General features: G+C 49.9%; 2 protein-coding genes across 2 annotated transcripts; both read left to right on the top strand.

The window, feature by feature from the left end:
- Positions 1 to 7,616: 7,616 nt before the first annotated feature.
- On the top strand, positions 7,617 to 9,674 carry N7496_008499 (FAD binding domain protein; the record flags this gene model as incomplete). Its single annotated transcript, XM_056701418.1, has 3 exons — positions 7,617 to 7,620; positions 7,681 to 9,587; positions 9,663 to 9,674. The coding sequence occupies 3 exons, from the start codon at positions 7,617 to 7,619 to the stop codon at positions 9,672 to 9,674; spliced, it is 1,923 nt and encodes a 640-aa protein (XP_056553481.1).
- A 2,059-nt stretch (positions 9,675 to 11,733) lies between these two features.
- On the top strand, positions 11,734 to 12,645 carry N7496_008498 (pyrroline-5-carboxylate reductase family protein; the record flags this gene model as incomplete). The annotated part of the gene is made up of 2 exons (XM_056701417.1): positions 11,734 to 12,283; positions 12,344 to 12,645. The coding sequence occupies 2 exons, from the start codon at positions 11,734 to 11,736 to the stop codon at positions 12,643 to 12,645; spliced, it is 852 nt and encodes a 283-aa protein (XP_056553480.1).
- Between the last annotated feature and the right edge of the window lie 977 nt (positions 12,646 to 13,622).

Genomic DNA, 13,622 nt, shown 5'->3' with positions numbered 1-13,622 from the left:
ACCTAGGTACTGTAGTACATATACGACTGCTAGTAGGTCAACACGACTACTGCGCCCTAGAGCTTAGCTGCGTGTCGCCGGCACCAACATCGCTTATAACGTGTGGGCTCTAGGCTATGCTAACGGCCACTAGCTTCCCATGACCACCTTCTAGCATGAGAAGAGAAATCATCAGTTGCTCAACTTTGGTGACTGTTACCTTTACCAATCATGAAGATAACTAGTATAGCGCCGCACCCGAAAGGACCTACCCTCCTTCCGGTTCCCTCAACTTCGGCCAGCGCGGCAAATTTTACCGCCTCGGGCTACCGCGCTAATCATTTGACATATAAAGTGCTGGTGGGCTTAGATCCTGCGTATGAAGGTTTTGATACCTTCAATGTTGTTAGCCCACATAGGTCACATTCCTACTCCCAGTCCCTTCCTGCTCAGTAGTTAGATTCCTATCTTAGCTATCTTACCGATCTACACGCTCATCAGATTTCTAAAATATCACGATCTTCGGCTACCGAGTATAGATTGATCGAGATAGCCCAACGGAGGAGAGACGGGATGGGTGAATTAAGGTAAGGTGCCATTATGGATCGACGCAGATGTCACCACACTTACCTAGACCGCCGTCGGCTTTCCTGTTTAGAATCACTCTAATATTATAAGCATATAGTCACAGGTTCTTTATATTATATTACTGAATCTAGATCTTCTAGGCATTATAAGCGTGTAGTGGTTGATGTGAAGGGGCTGAAGTAAGACTTGATTCAATCTGACTAGGCCAACATGCTGTTTACAAAAAGCTTAAGGAGAAGAAGTTTATCCCGTGCGTTCCCCACGTCAACATGCCAAGGTCTCGTGATACACGTGACCTATATCGGGCACTGGCCCGTGACAATACCCCCTCCTAGTCTTAGTCTCGTTAGGGGCACGACGATATGGGCTTCGGTGCCGATTTGCTGACGAATCACGTCCGAAACAGTGCCGTGCTGCTCCTCAAAGGTATCTAGGGCGCTGCAATCCCGCACTGAATCTAGTGTTTCCCACGTCTGCTCTGCCCATCCTCTCCACTTCACTAGTACTTCGTCACGATATCCTCGCCTAATCTTCCTCCGTCGGACAGCTAAGATCTGCTCAACCTCGTATTCCTCCTCTCCAGCAACCAGTAATGGCGGTGGCTGTAGATCGTCCACTAGCTGAGATGGGAATGGATCCGTCGCTGCCGGACGAACTAACTCAATATGGAACACTGGGTGTATACCAGTGGGCACATCTAGTCGGACTGTGAACGGTGACGGAACGTCTACTACTCGGTATCGAGCGTGCAGCCAATCTAACTTCTTTGACGGTCGTTGAGTGCGTACATTCCGAAGGTTTAACCAGACCCAGTCATCCTTCTTATAGACAGGCGCGGCCTGTCGGCGCCGGTTCGCTTGTTCTTCTTGAAGGGCCTGTGCAGAAGCCATGGCGGCCTGGGCCCAATCGGTGGCTTCCCGAAGGCGATTCACGAACGTTTCGCCTGCCTTTCGTGGTGGTGTTAGGGCGTCTTCTAGTTGCCCTGCTTCATCGATACCAATCGGGTCGACGTGATAGCCGTGGGTGAAGAAGAATGGCGAGATTCCGGTTGAAGCAGCGTCACGATTATTAATTGCCACAGCAACTATTGGCAGTAGATCCTTCCAGTTATCCTGTGCGTACGTCGTGAACACACGTAGAATTCGTTCGATCTCCTGATTAGCACGCTCTGTTGCGCCGTCGGTCTGGGGGTGAAAAGCGGTGGATAATCGGCGTTGAATCGATAGCCTTTCGCATACCCTTTCCCAGAAAGAACTCACAAATTGGGGGCCACGGTCGCTCACAATCGTTAGTGGCACCCCATGATGCATATAGAAGTGTGTGAGGAACACCTCCGCTACATCTTCTGCCGTCGTATTCTTCATTCCGATCAGAACCACGCTCTTCGTCAACCGGTCAGTTATAACCATACAATTCGTCGCTCCTGTAGGGCCGGAGGGTGGCAGCCCGGTGATAAAGTCCACTGATATCTCGGCCCAGATTCGCTGTGGAATCGGTAGTGGCTTTAATAGTCCATGCTTCGTGTCTCGCCATACTGAGCTCCGTCCGCAGATTGTGCAATTACGCAGAAAGCGTCGTACATCCTTTGCTGCTCCTGGCCAGAAGAACCGTCGAGACAGTATCGAATAGGTAGCGTCTCGCCCAGGATGCGCCGTGACGTGTGAATCGTGGACCTTCTGTATAATCCCCGTGCGTAAGACCTCATTATCGGGAATCCAGATCCGTTGTCTAAAATGGAGCACCCCCCGATCGTCTAAATGGCACTCCGATAGGCTTGTCTTGATGTTTGTCTCGGTAGCGATTCGGCGCTCCCCTGTTAGCAAAGCGTGGGAGATTCGTTGGTAGATCGAGTCGGACGCCCTCGCCCTTTTCCATTCTGCCTGAAGCTCTTCTTCTTCGAAGAGGGGTATATCCTTCTCGAAATCGACCTCCTCGCTAGGTCGATCTTCGGCTGGTTGAGGGTCTAGTCGTCCCGTTTTGATCTTGACCCTTTTGAGTAGGACTCGGAAGCGGTTCGATAGCCTTTCGTCAGTGATACTCTTAGGCATATCTTGACTCCGTCGTGATAGTGCATCCGGCCTCACCGCAAGCTTGCCAGGGCGATAACGGAGGTCAAAGTTAAACTCTGTTAAGAGATCTGCCCATCGCATCTGCCGTTCGTTAAGATGTTGTGCTTTTCCGAAGTATCGAAGGTTCTTATGGTCCGTCACGATAGTGAATCGAGGCACCATTTTCAGCTCGGGTCTCCATTCGCGTAGAGCACGTATAATCGCTAAAAGCTCCTTATCGTGGATCTCGTAGTTTGATTCTGCTGGAGATAGCTTCTGAGATAGATAGGCGCATGGCCATAGCTGCCCGTCCGGTCCATATTGCGATAGAACCGCGCCAGTTGCCCAGCCGGAGGCATCAGTTTCCACGACTGTTTGGCGATCCTCTTCGAAATGTGCCAAGATTGGTGCGTTTATGAATAGCTCTTTTAGTTCCGCGAAGGCCTGTTGGCAATCGTCGTTCCATTTGAATATAGCGTCTTTCTTCATTAGCCGTGTTAACGGTGCCGAAAGGTCGGCGAATCCTGGTATAAATGGCCGGTAGAAGTTCGCAAACCCAATAAAGCTTCGCACATCCCGTATAGACTTCGGTCTCTCCCATGCTCTGATAGCTTCCACCTTCTTTGGGTCAACGTGAATCCCCTTTCCAGCTTCGACGACGAAGCCAAGGTATTTCACTGAGTCCTGTTCGAACTCCGACTTCGCAATGTCACATTGTAGCCCAGCATCCATTAGCTTCTGTAGCACATCGCCGACTTTTCGGCGGTGATCCGCTAGCGTTCCGTTGGTGTAAATTATTATGTCGTCGACGTATGCTGACACAAAGTCGTCAAGGTACTCTCGTAGCGTCTGATTGATATACCTCTGGAACGTTGCTGGTGCGCCGGTTAACCCAAAGGGCGTCACGTTCCACTCGTAGAGCCCGTATCGCGTCCGAAATGCCGTCTTCCATTCTTCTCCAGGGTGAATACGAATCTTATGGAAGGCCGCGATAATGTCAAGCTTCGTGAACCAGCGGGCTTGGCCTATATTCCGCAATGTCTCTCGAATTAGTGGTAGAGGGTAGCGATCTTTCACTGTTCGCTCATTCAACCCTCGGTAATCAACACAGAAGCGTACGCCTCCACCTGGCTTTCTGACTAGCAAGATCGGTGCCGCCGCGGGCGATTGGCTCACACGTATAAAGTTCTTCCCGAGTAGGTCTGTTAACGTTTTCCGTAGGTAAAGGAGTTCTTCCTTGTTCATGCCATAAAGAGGACCATAAGGTGGTGGCTCTTCGACGCCGTTTCGGTCGCGTTTCAAAGGGATCTTGTGATCGACCCCAGGCCGGTGTGGTGGTAGCTGATCAGCAAGTTGTTGGCTAAAAACCGCTATCCACCGCCAGTAGTGTTTTGGTAGCTTGTCCTTTGGGTCGATATGCTTCTTAGGACGAAGTGCTCTCTCGATGTCGTCTAGCGAAACCCTACCGATTCGCAGGCGATTCATATCCGATACGCTCTGTATGAGTTGCCGGATAGATAGTGCCTCGGCTTGGGCAACACGTAGTGCCCTCACCCCAATAGGCCCAATAGTGCGATCTGTGCGATTCCAGCACCTCGTCCGCTCCCCAGACCTTGTGAAAATATCTAGGTATCCTCTTCTTGCTGAATATCGCCCGTTCACGTCGTGTAACCATGGGTCTCCTAGTATCATACTATCACTTTGTGGTCCGATAATATAGGCGAACACACGGCCTTGTTGATGGCCGTGGATATCAAGGTCGAAGTGGGTGGCGTGGGTGATTCGGTACTGATTCGGTATAACTCCGTCGAGGATTCGTGGCTGTATCTTGATGCGCGGGAGGTCGAATAACTGGACTAAGGACTCATTTACTGTTGCATAACAGCGGCAACCGCTATCGACGAGAGCTTGTGTAAATTGGATTCCATTCACTCTAGCATCGACTATGAACGGTAATGTCTCACGTTCCAGTAGCTTTTCGACCCCCTTTTGCTCCTGCTCGCGGCTCAGAACAGGAGCTATTCTTTTCCCGATCCATCCTCAGTAGTCACATCTTCGTCGTCAGAGGCTGTTGTGACTGAATCTTGGTCGCTCACAGGCTTCGATTTCTTCACTTTGACCGTACGCTCCTTTCCCTTCTTGCTCGAAGCGGACGCAATCCGTGCACTACTAGGCCGTTGTGCTGGTAGTAGTGTGCACGTCCCGATAAAGTGGCCGACCTTTCCACATCGTAGGCACTTCCTATCGGCCCGCCGCTGCTCTAGTACGTCCTGGCTAACCCATTGAGCCTGCTTCGGCACTCCAGTCCTGGATCGGTGGTGTTTCGTGTAGGTTTCGGTTCGGTTTACCGACACAGTAGGCGTCCAATCCATTTCGTCGTCATTCTGTCCAGGCGTATGCGACTTGCGTGCTCGTTCCGTTCTTGTGATGTCAAGGGCATCCATATCGGAGCTAATCTCGTGAAGCCGAGAAATCAGGTCCGAAAAGGTAGCGGGGATACCCCGATTCATTAACGAATTCGTCATTGTCTTATTGAGTGCGCTAAGAAGAATCTGTCGCTTAGCCTCATTAGGCCAATCAAGAGCGTCTGCATCAGCGAATTCCTTTTCTAGCCGTGGCAGGAACCTAGAAAAGCTCATGTCTTCCGGTTGCCGAATCTGGTGGAGTCGCCTGGCTGCGCGTGCTTTGACATTCGGGTCTCCGTAGATATTCTCGAGGTAGTCGAGCAAGGCCTGTGGTTCGCCAGTGTCTCGGCGGAGTTTCACAAAGGTTCCGGTGTTCTTCCATGCAAGCTTCTCTAGTCTAGAGAAGACATATATGAATTGGTCCTGGGGAGAACCAATAGCTTCGCCGTCTACGCTAAGCTTGTTCTCAATCGAAATTCGCCAGGTTGGCCAATCGCTCGTGCTTCCCCCGAATAACTTTGGGTCTGGGAGACGGGGCTTCGGTCGGTGAATGATCTCTGTTCGTGGGGAGATCGGCACCGATTCGGTAGCCGATCGCGCTGGTGTCGCCTGTCCTTCGTTCGTCGCGGTTGTCTTTGTGGCCAGTGAGACTTGGCGCTCTAGCATTGCTTCCAGGCGACGCATCCGTTCTTCTTGAGCAGCTTCCTGTTGGTAGTGCCGCTCCCGTTCTTCGTTCTGCATAGCCTGGGTCTGTGCTATCTGTTGCAGTAGCGTTTGCGCCCACCCAGGAGGGCTCGTCGATTCCTGGTGCTGCATAGCTGCCAGGGGTTGTGTAGCGTGCCGGTAATGCTTCGGTCGCTTTTCGTCTACCTTCCGCTTCCAATGTGCCAATGATCTAATATGCCTAGGAATTGAGGTCTTCTAGGACTTTCCAATACGTCTCGAGCGCTAAGAGTTTATGCGCGAGGATTCCGTTCTAATAGGTGTTCGTCGCTGAATCGCTGGGGATTCAGGGGTATTTCCAATGAGTGCCTAGGTCGTTTTCCTAGGACTTTCCAATGACCAATGATACTTCTAGGTGTAGAAAGAAGCTTTTTGTATGTGAAGGGGCTGAAGTAAGACTTGATTCAATCTGACTAGGCCAACATGCTGTTTACAAAAAGCTTAAGGAGAAGAAGTTTATCCCGTGCGTTCCCCACGTCAACATGCCAAGGTCTCGTGATACACGTGACCTATATCGGGCACTGGCCCGTGACAGTTGACAGCTAAAGATATCATGGTATTAAAAGAGTAGCAAAAACGTAGGCCAGAAGATACCAGATTACTCAGTCAAGTAAGAACTTTGAGAAGAGAGGTCAATTATTCTAAGGGCCGAGAGTACCTGAACGGTATTAGCTTGCCCGTTATCTGATGGATCCCAAACCCGATTGATAACGCGGGAATGTATTATTTACCGGACACCGCCTTTGTATGTAAGTAATCTGTTATCTGATTCCGCGGTCCGGCATCGGCCCACCCGGAACTTGCCGTATTTTCGTGCGAGCAAAATCACGCCTTTAGTTATTGTTTTTTATTTTCTCCTTGTACGACCTTGGCGAATATTTCCATAGCCTTTCTTTTTTTTTTTGTGTGATATCCTACATGGACTTTTGTTTTACGAAGGAGATACGCGATATCATTTCCATAATGTAGTAAGATTAATAATATAGTACATTGATTGTACATAAGAATGCGAGTCTAAAGTCCAGACCCTCCAAAGTTAAGTGTTCTCCTATTTGCTAGCTGCAATGCACCGTCGATCCTAGGGGCTTAATGGATACGATGCCCCAACGTGGGTAACGCCAGATCCAGTAGGTAGCTCCCGAATCTTCTCTAGGAGTATAGTAGCCATAATGATACTCCCGTTGGCTATATACACGCTATATAATAAAAAGAAAAGAAGGAAAAAAGAAGAAAAAAGAAAGAAAAAAAAAGCAACTCGATTTTTTGCTAATCTCTGACACGGGAAGTTTTCGATGATATTTGTTTTTTTCGTCCTCGATTTCTCGAAACGATACCCTAGATTCTTCTCCGATCGACGATGCTCTTCTTTATCAGGTCCAGTATGATCTAAATCAACCTAAGAATTATGTATATAATATCCGCCTATATATGGTACTACCGTAGTCCGGATCTTGATTTATACTTTTACCCGGAATGTGGCAAAATCAGATAACAAACTTTGTTCGTTTTAATGAACGATCGAGTTCCCCGAATCTGGCGTACGAACCCGCTTTTTCTCCCTTCCCCCCATAGCCGACACCCGTAATTTACTAATTTTCAACTGACAAGACTCCTTCCCTTCGCTTCTTTCCTCCTTCAATTCCTCTCCTCTGTTACCTTTCCACTGGTCTCTCCCATTCGACCAGTCAGGAAATCTATAGCCCACCCCCAGAAGGTTATTAGCTCCGTCCCGTATCTTTTCGCCTCTGCCAGTTACCTTCGCCGCCCCCTCAAAACCCTTTTTTTGACCGGCACTTCCCGACTCTTCCCACCCCGAACTTCGAACCTCCTCCAACAATAGCCGTTCGGCTTTTTCATTCTTCGTCTACTCTCGATGGGTACGTGCCGTCTCTTTCTCAATACTTTGTTCTCCCCCAACTTACCAATCATTTTAACAGTCCACGCCGTCAATACGACCATGCCGTCAACGACTGTCGCCTCATCAGAGTCTCGCCCCCGCAAGGGCATCTTCCCAGAGATCCCGGTGTCGTCAACTTCACATCCTGACAATCCAATCCCCGAGGAGCCGCGTGGTGTGCGGTCACTTTCCGTCACTGACACCACCTTCAATGGCTCATCCACTTCTCGAGAAACCGACTCGGTCGGCTCTAACTCCTCCGACTCCCCAATTACTCCGCCGAGTGACACACGGTCCGAAGAAGACCTCACTTACAAGCCTAATGGCCGCCAGCGCCGGGCTTCGACCATTCTGATCTCCCAAAACGCCGAGGACATGCGACGGGTCTTGGAGAACGTGGGCACAAGCGGTACACAAAAAATCCAGTCCATGTGTTGCGGGGGAGGATGTTGCCGCGGTCGACCCTTGCAGCTACTGGACGGGCCCATCTCCGGTTTCAATTCGATCACAGCACCTGAGAACAAAGCTTTCGCCAGTCTGGAGTTGAACTTAGACCTACTCACGTTGGACAGCCCTCTCTCCAACATTGCCCCGCTGCCAGAGAAGACTGTTTCGTTCAAGCCGGCCCCTGCATCCGCTACCGATATTCCTCTTGGCCCCGCGGATCACCCGCCGCAATTTGTACAACCACATCCCCCTTACGAGGTGTATCGAGCTCCGCTCCATCATGCCCGGGAGTTGACCAAGGGTGGTGCGGAGAAGCGTACATATCACTTCGACATTGATGTTACCGATTACCCCGCCGAGAGTGGGATGGTGGATTTCGTCGTCGGTGGGGCCATTGGCGTCTGCCCCAAGAACAAGGATGAGGAGGTGGAGGACATTCTCAATCTGCTGGGTATTCCCAGGTCAATGCGCGATAGAAAGGTGTGCATGTGGACGACCAATGGTCGCTGGCCGACTATCTGGGGCGACGAAAAGCCCCGCGAGCTGATCACTACCCGGCGCGAGGTTCTTAGCTGGTGCTCGGATATTCAAAGCTATCCACCAACTAAACCTCTCTTTCGCCTCCTGGCCGAGTACACGACCGAGCAGAACGAGAAGAAGATTCTCGAGTATCTGTCCTCGGCCCAGGGCCAAGGCGCATTCTGCGATCTTCGCACCACCTCACACATCAGCTTGTCCCAGCTCCTACACGCTTTCCCCTCCTCTCGACCTCCTCTCGATCATCTCCTCTCGGTACTGAATACTCTTATGCCACGCTTTTATTCTCTCTCCCAGGACCCCATGATTTCGTGCCACTTCAAGGGCACCGAGTGCCGCCGCTTGATTGAGGTTGCCGTCACCGTCGCTGAATCCCAAGATTGGCGCGGCGGCAACCGCACCGGAGTGAGCTCCGGCTATCTAGAGCGACTTGCGCAGCGCGCAATCCAGGCGGAAGCCGCTGGTGAGAAACATGACCTCTACATCCCCATGTTCCGCGGTTTGATGGCGAATCCTCTGGCGAAGCGCTTCGCCTCGGATGGGCCTATGCTTCTGATCGGAGCCGGGGTCGGCATTGCCCCATTCCGCGGGTTCGTCCAGCGCCGGCTGCAGTCGGCCAACTGTGCCAACAAAGTCTGGGTACTTCAGGGTGTGCGTGACTCCCTACTTGATGAGTTGTACAGTGGTGAATGGGGTGTGCACGAGGACAAAGTTCGCACTGTGGTGCAAAGTCGCCGTGGCGAGAGCCGTTATGTCCAGGAGGAAGTGCGCCATCAGGCAGATTTGGTCTGGTACGTAATCAATGCGCTGGATGGTCGTGTGTTTGTCTGCGGCAGTGGCAAGGGCATGGGCGAAGGGGTAGAGGCCGCTCTTGTCGAGGTTGCCATGGCGAAGGGCAACTTGAATGCTAAGGAGGCAGAGCTGTTTTGGCAGCGCAAGAAAGAGGCGGGTCAATATATTGCGGTAAGTTGAACCCACCTCTTAACCTCGTGCCATTTCCCTATGTAGATGAGGAGCAAGTTCTGACATCGTATCTAGGAAACTTGGTAAATAAACATGAAAATTCCGGCGCATGGACTATCTTGTCCGGCATATTGAATCGATCGTTTTCGGTCATTCACCTGGCACGATGTGTCTTCGGTCGCCATATATGGTTGTACATATTATCTGGTGTGGCCTTCTCTGGTTTGTTCGTTTTTTCCGGCTTTTTATATGATTTGGTCGTTATGCTTGTCCGATGGCGCCTTATGACTGGAGGTCTTGTCTGGCTTCCATGAAATACCGCTTGACTTGTCGACCTTCTCAAGCGACTATCGTCTTATAGGCTTTCATTTTACTGTTTCGTATTTTAGCGTGGTGGCTTTTTGTTACTTATGCCTCGTCAGTCATGTCATACTGAACGGAGGTTTTTGGGGTGGTGATCTCTAGGCGTTGGACATTTGCGGTTCTTCCTTCTCGTCTCTATTCGATCATTTGACCGGTCTTAGATATAGATTACTGAATTTAAATGGGTATTCTTCCTGCATAGAAGTGTCACTAGTGCTATCTATTGTATACGGAGATACATACACGTAGATTATAGTTATGGTGGGTTTTATGTCTTTCGTGAGGGCAGAAGGTTACACTCTCCTGTTCTTAGTGACATGACCTTGTTTTACCTTGCACTGAAATTTCTGGATAATAAGGATATTAATCGAAATTTGTTGCGACCAATCACTGAAAGAGGCAAGATGGCCGAGTTGGTCTATGGCGCACGGTTCAGGTCTACCTGATCCAAACTTCCGTGTCTCGAAAGGGGCGTGGGTTCGAATCCCACTCTTGTCACACATATTTCTTTTTTTGGACTTTTTTCGTTCGGAATGACAAGCAGACTATCAACGAGCTTAATAAGGTACTTTATTGTGTTTTGGTTTCCTCCTTTAAATTCACAATAGTATCGGTTGTCGCTGAAGGGCCCTGTGACGGTTGAAAATACACCGAAAGATACTTGAAATCTTCGGTCAATATACTCGGCATTATCATTGACCTCCTAAATATATATTGACGGCTATTTGCTTCCGCATCGATGGAGTAGGTGTCTGTCCAGTCTCCTTCCTCAGTAGCAGATATAAGGCCCGTCGACGCCGTTGTATATGGCCCTCTAACCAGAACCTGATAACAAATCCAGATCCTGGAATTAAGATAGAGCCCTCGTCATTGCTATATATACCACATAGTCGACGAGAGCAGTAAGTTTGTAGTACGGAGATCAATTCAACACACATCACAAGTGACCGAATCTGAAATGCTTCCTCGTGAATTGACTTTCCGATTCTTCCACAGTAAATTTCTACAGAGAAGCATTCCCTACTGCCATTGACTAGTAGAGCCTGGAGAAAGTCAGAAGTGACGGGAATATGTAAGTGAATGAGCTCATTATGACAAGCGTCATACCTCGCCTAACATCGAGCCTAATGGGGCGTTCTCACTCATCTAGATACCCACGAGCGCACGGTAACTGTAAAAGGGACTTGCATCCCACGATGGAGTAGAAATTCAAATGCCCAAGCCAGGGCTACGACAGGAGAGCTAAAACCAGTCACTCCCAAAAGCCTGGCAATTATGGAATCCTATATCTCTTTAGGAGGTTTCTAGCACACCTTCCTCCTCTAGTAATCTGCGGAATCCTCCGTAAATCCTAGGATTGTCTTATAGATTTCTGCATATCGCGATCAAGACAGATAAAGCCTTGCAGACGTACTGTTTCAATTACCCCAGATCCGGTCTGACCGGCCCGGCTCCGAGAACCTGGGGACGGCTGGAGATGAGTCAATTAATATTCAAGAGATTCCTATAAATCCTATAAAAGGTGGCCATAAACATCTCAGGATTCCACCAGCTCAGCCAATTCACAGAAACCAGATCAAATACCGAGTTGGTTTTATCTTGTGTCTTCTCTATTGCGATCAAAACGGACATCGTCAAAGGAGCGACATCGGGCGGTCTGCGCTATTTCCATTTGCCCCACCTACGATAAGTTGTCAAAGTGGGGGATTTACCGAGACATCAGAGAAACCCCCGACGACCACCAAAAACAAACCAAGCTCACCAGAATCCCCCTCGCGTAACAATGCCATCCCTTCAAGAGAGCAAACTCGCCTTCATCGGCGGAGGCAATATGGCCTCTGCCATTATTGGTGGCCTCGTGAGCGAGGGTGTCAACAAGCAGAACATCTACGTCTCAGAGCCCTGGGACGTCAACCGGGATAAGCTTGCCGCGGTCGGCGTGCGAACGACCACGGTCAACTCCGAGGCGGGCGCAGATGCGGATATTGTCATTATCGCTGTCAAGCCCCAGGTCACAAAGGGCGTGTGTGAGGAGCTTGGTGCTTCGTGGACGCAGCGCCAGACACTCCCCGTCGTTGTTAGCATTGCGGCGGGTATCACCCTCAACAGTCTACAGGAGTGGTCTCGGACCAGTGATGGCCGGTCTGCACATGTCGTCCGCGTGATGCCCAATACTCCTGCGTTAGTAGGTGAGGGTGCCTCCGGTGCCTTTGCTAGTGCGGATGTGACTGCTGCCGAGAAAGAGCTCGTCAACTCTCTGCTGAGCAGTGTTAGCAAAGCCACCGAGTGGGTGGACAAGGAGGAGCTTCTGGATGTCGTGACTGGTTTGTCTGGTACGTATATCTGAACGCAACGCCCGACTTTTGGATGGCCAGGATTTAACATCTAACTAGGCTCCGGCCCTGCTTATTTCTTTGCCATGGTAGAGCATCTGGTTGCCAGTGCCACCTCACTGGGCCTCTCCCAAGAGCAAGCTACTCGTCTAGCAACGCAAACTTGCCTCGGTGCCGGCAAGATGCTCGTTGAGTCATCTGACGAGCCTGGCCAGCTGCGCAAGAATGTCACCAGCCCCAATGGTACCACGTATGCCGCCCTCCAGACCTTCGAGGCCCTTGGATTCAAGGAGACTGTCGACAAGGCTGTCAAGGCTGCTACTTCCCGAGCTGCTGAGCTAGGCAACACACTCGCGAAATAGACACGATTATGGTTTATGAGGAAAAAGGTTGAACGAGACAGGCCCGTGGAAAAGTCGCACCGTGTATGCTAGCTCTTAAATTAGAGAAAGAAAGATCACGCCCACAATAATCGAAATGCGGGCAGATATAATCAACCTCGCTCTCCCCTGGGAGCCAAATAAGGCACCGTTGTAGGCTTTCTTAACCAATGGCCAGGCTTCCAAGACTAGATCCTATATTCCAATCAGATCAGTGAACTTGGCTGATACACAGAAGAGATACAATATATCTCTTATTAACATCAATACCTCAACGCCTCCGTAAGCATGGAACCAACCTTCAGTGACCTGGGATCAGAGCCGTTTGATACCCCGTTTCACTGTACATGAATCCTGTTGGCCTGCAGGAATGCAGCATCCACTGTATCATACATCAATTTGATCCTCTGTGGTACCACTTTTAAACGGGACAGACCGCTAAGTACTCCCTCGACGTAATCAATTTCCATTTTTCTCTTCTGGGTCAACCTCGAGTGCTATATTGGATGTGCGGGTAGTCAGAAGGTAACAAAGCTAGCATCAATAACATTTCGAAGCGACGGGGATTACATCCTAATGTTCACTCTTCATAAGAAAGTAGCAGAGCAAGAGAGTTATCTTTCCTTGGTAATTTGGCCGATTAGTTGATGTAAGAGGGAATTTTTAACGACCCCAGACGCCGGCAACAGCTATCTAGGTCACATTCTTACTCCTACCTCGAGCTCCTTTGTTAGATTTATTCTCATTGAGCGTGATATTATCGTCTTATTATCATATTATATCACATTAAAAGTATTTAGATAAACAAGTAGATACCTACATTGTAGCAAGTCACCTCATAAGGGTGTATGGCCTCTTATTTCACTTCAAAAGTTGCCACTGAAGGGCAAGCACATTATTTTCGAAGACACGGGCACTTAAAACAGGTCCGATCCCGACTGTAATTTGTAACTCTTGTG

The sequence above is a fragment of the Penicillium cataractarum genome (assembly GCF_028827025.1).
Source record: "Penicillium cataractarum strain IBT 29864 chromosome Unknown utg000007l, whole genome shotgun sequence".
NCBI lineage: Eukaryota > Fungi > Ascomycota > Eurotiomycetes > Eurotiales > Aspergillaceae > Penicillium > Penicillium cataractarum.
This window is presented reverse-complemented; position numbering and strand designations above follow the sequence as displayed.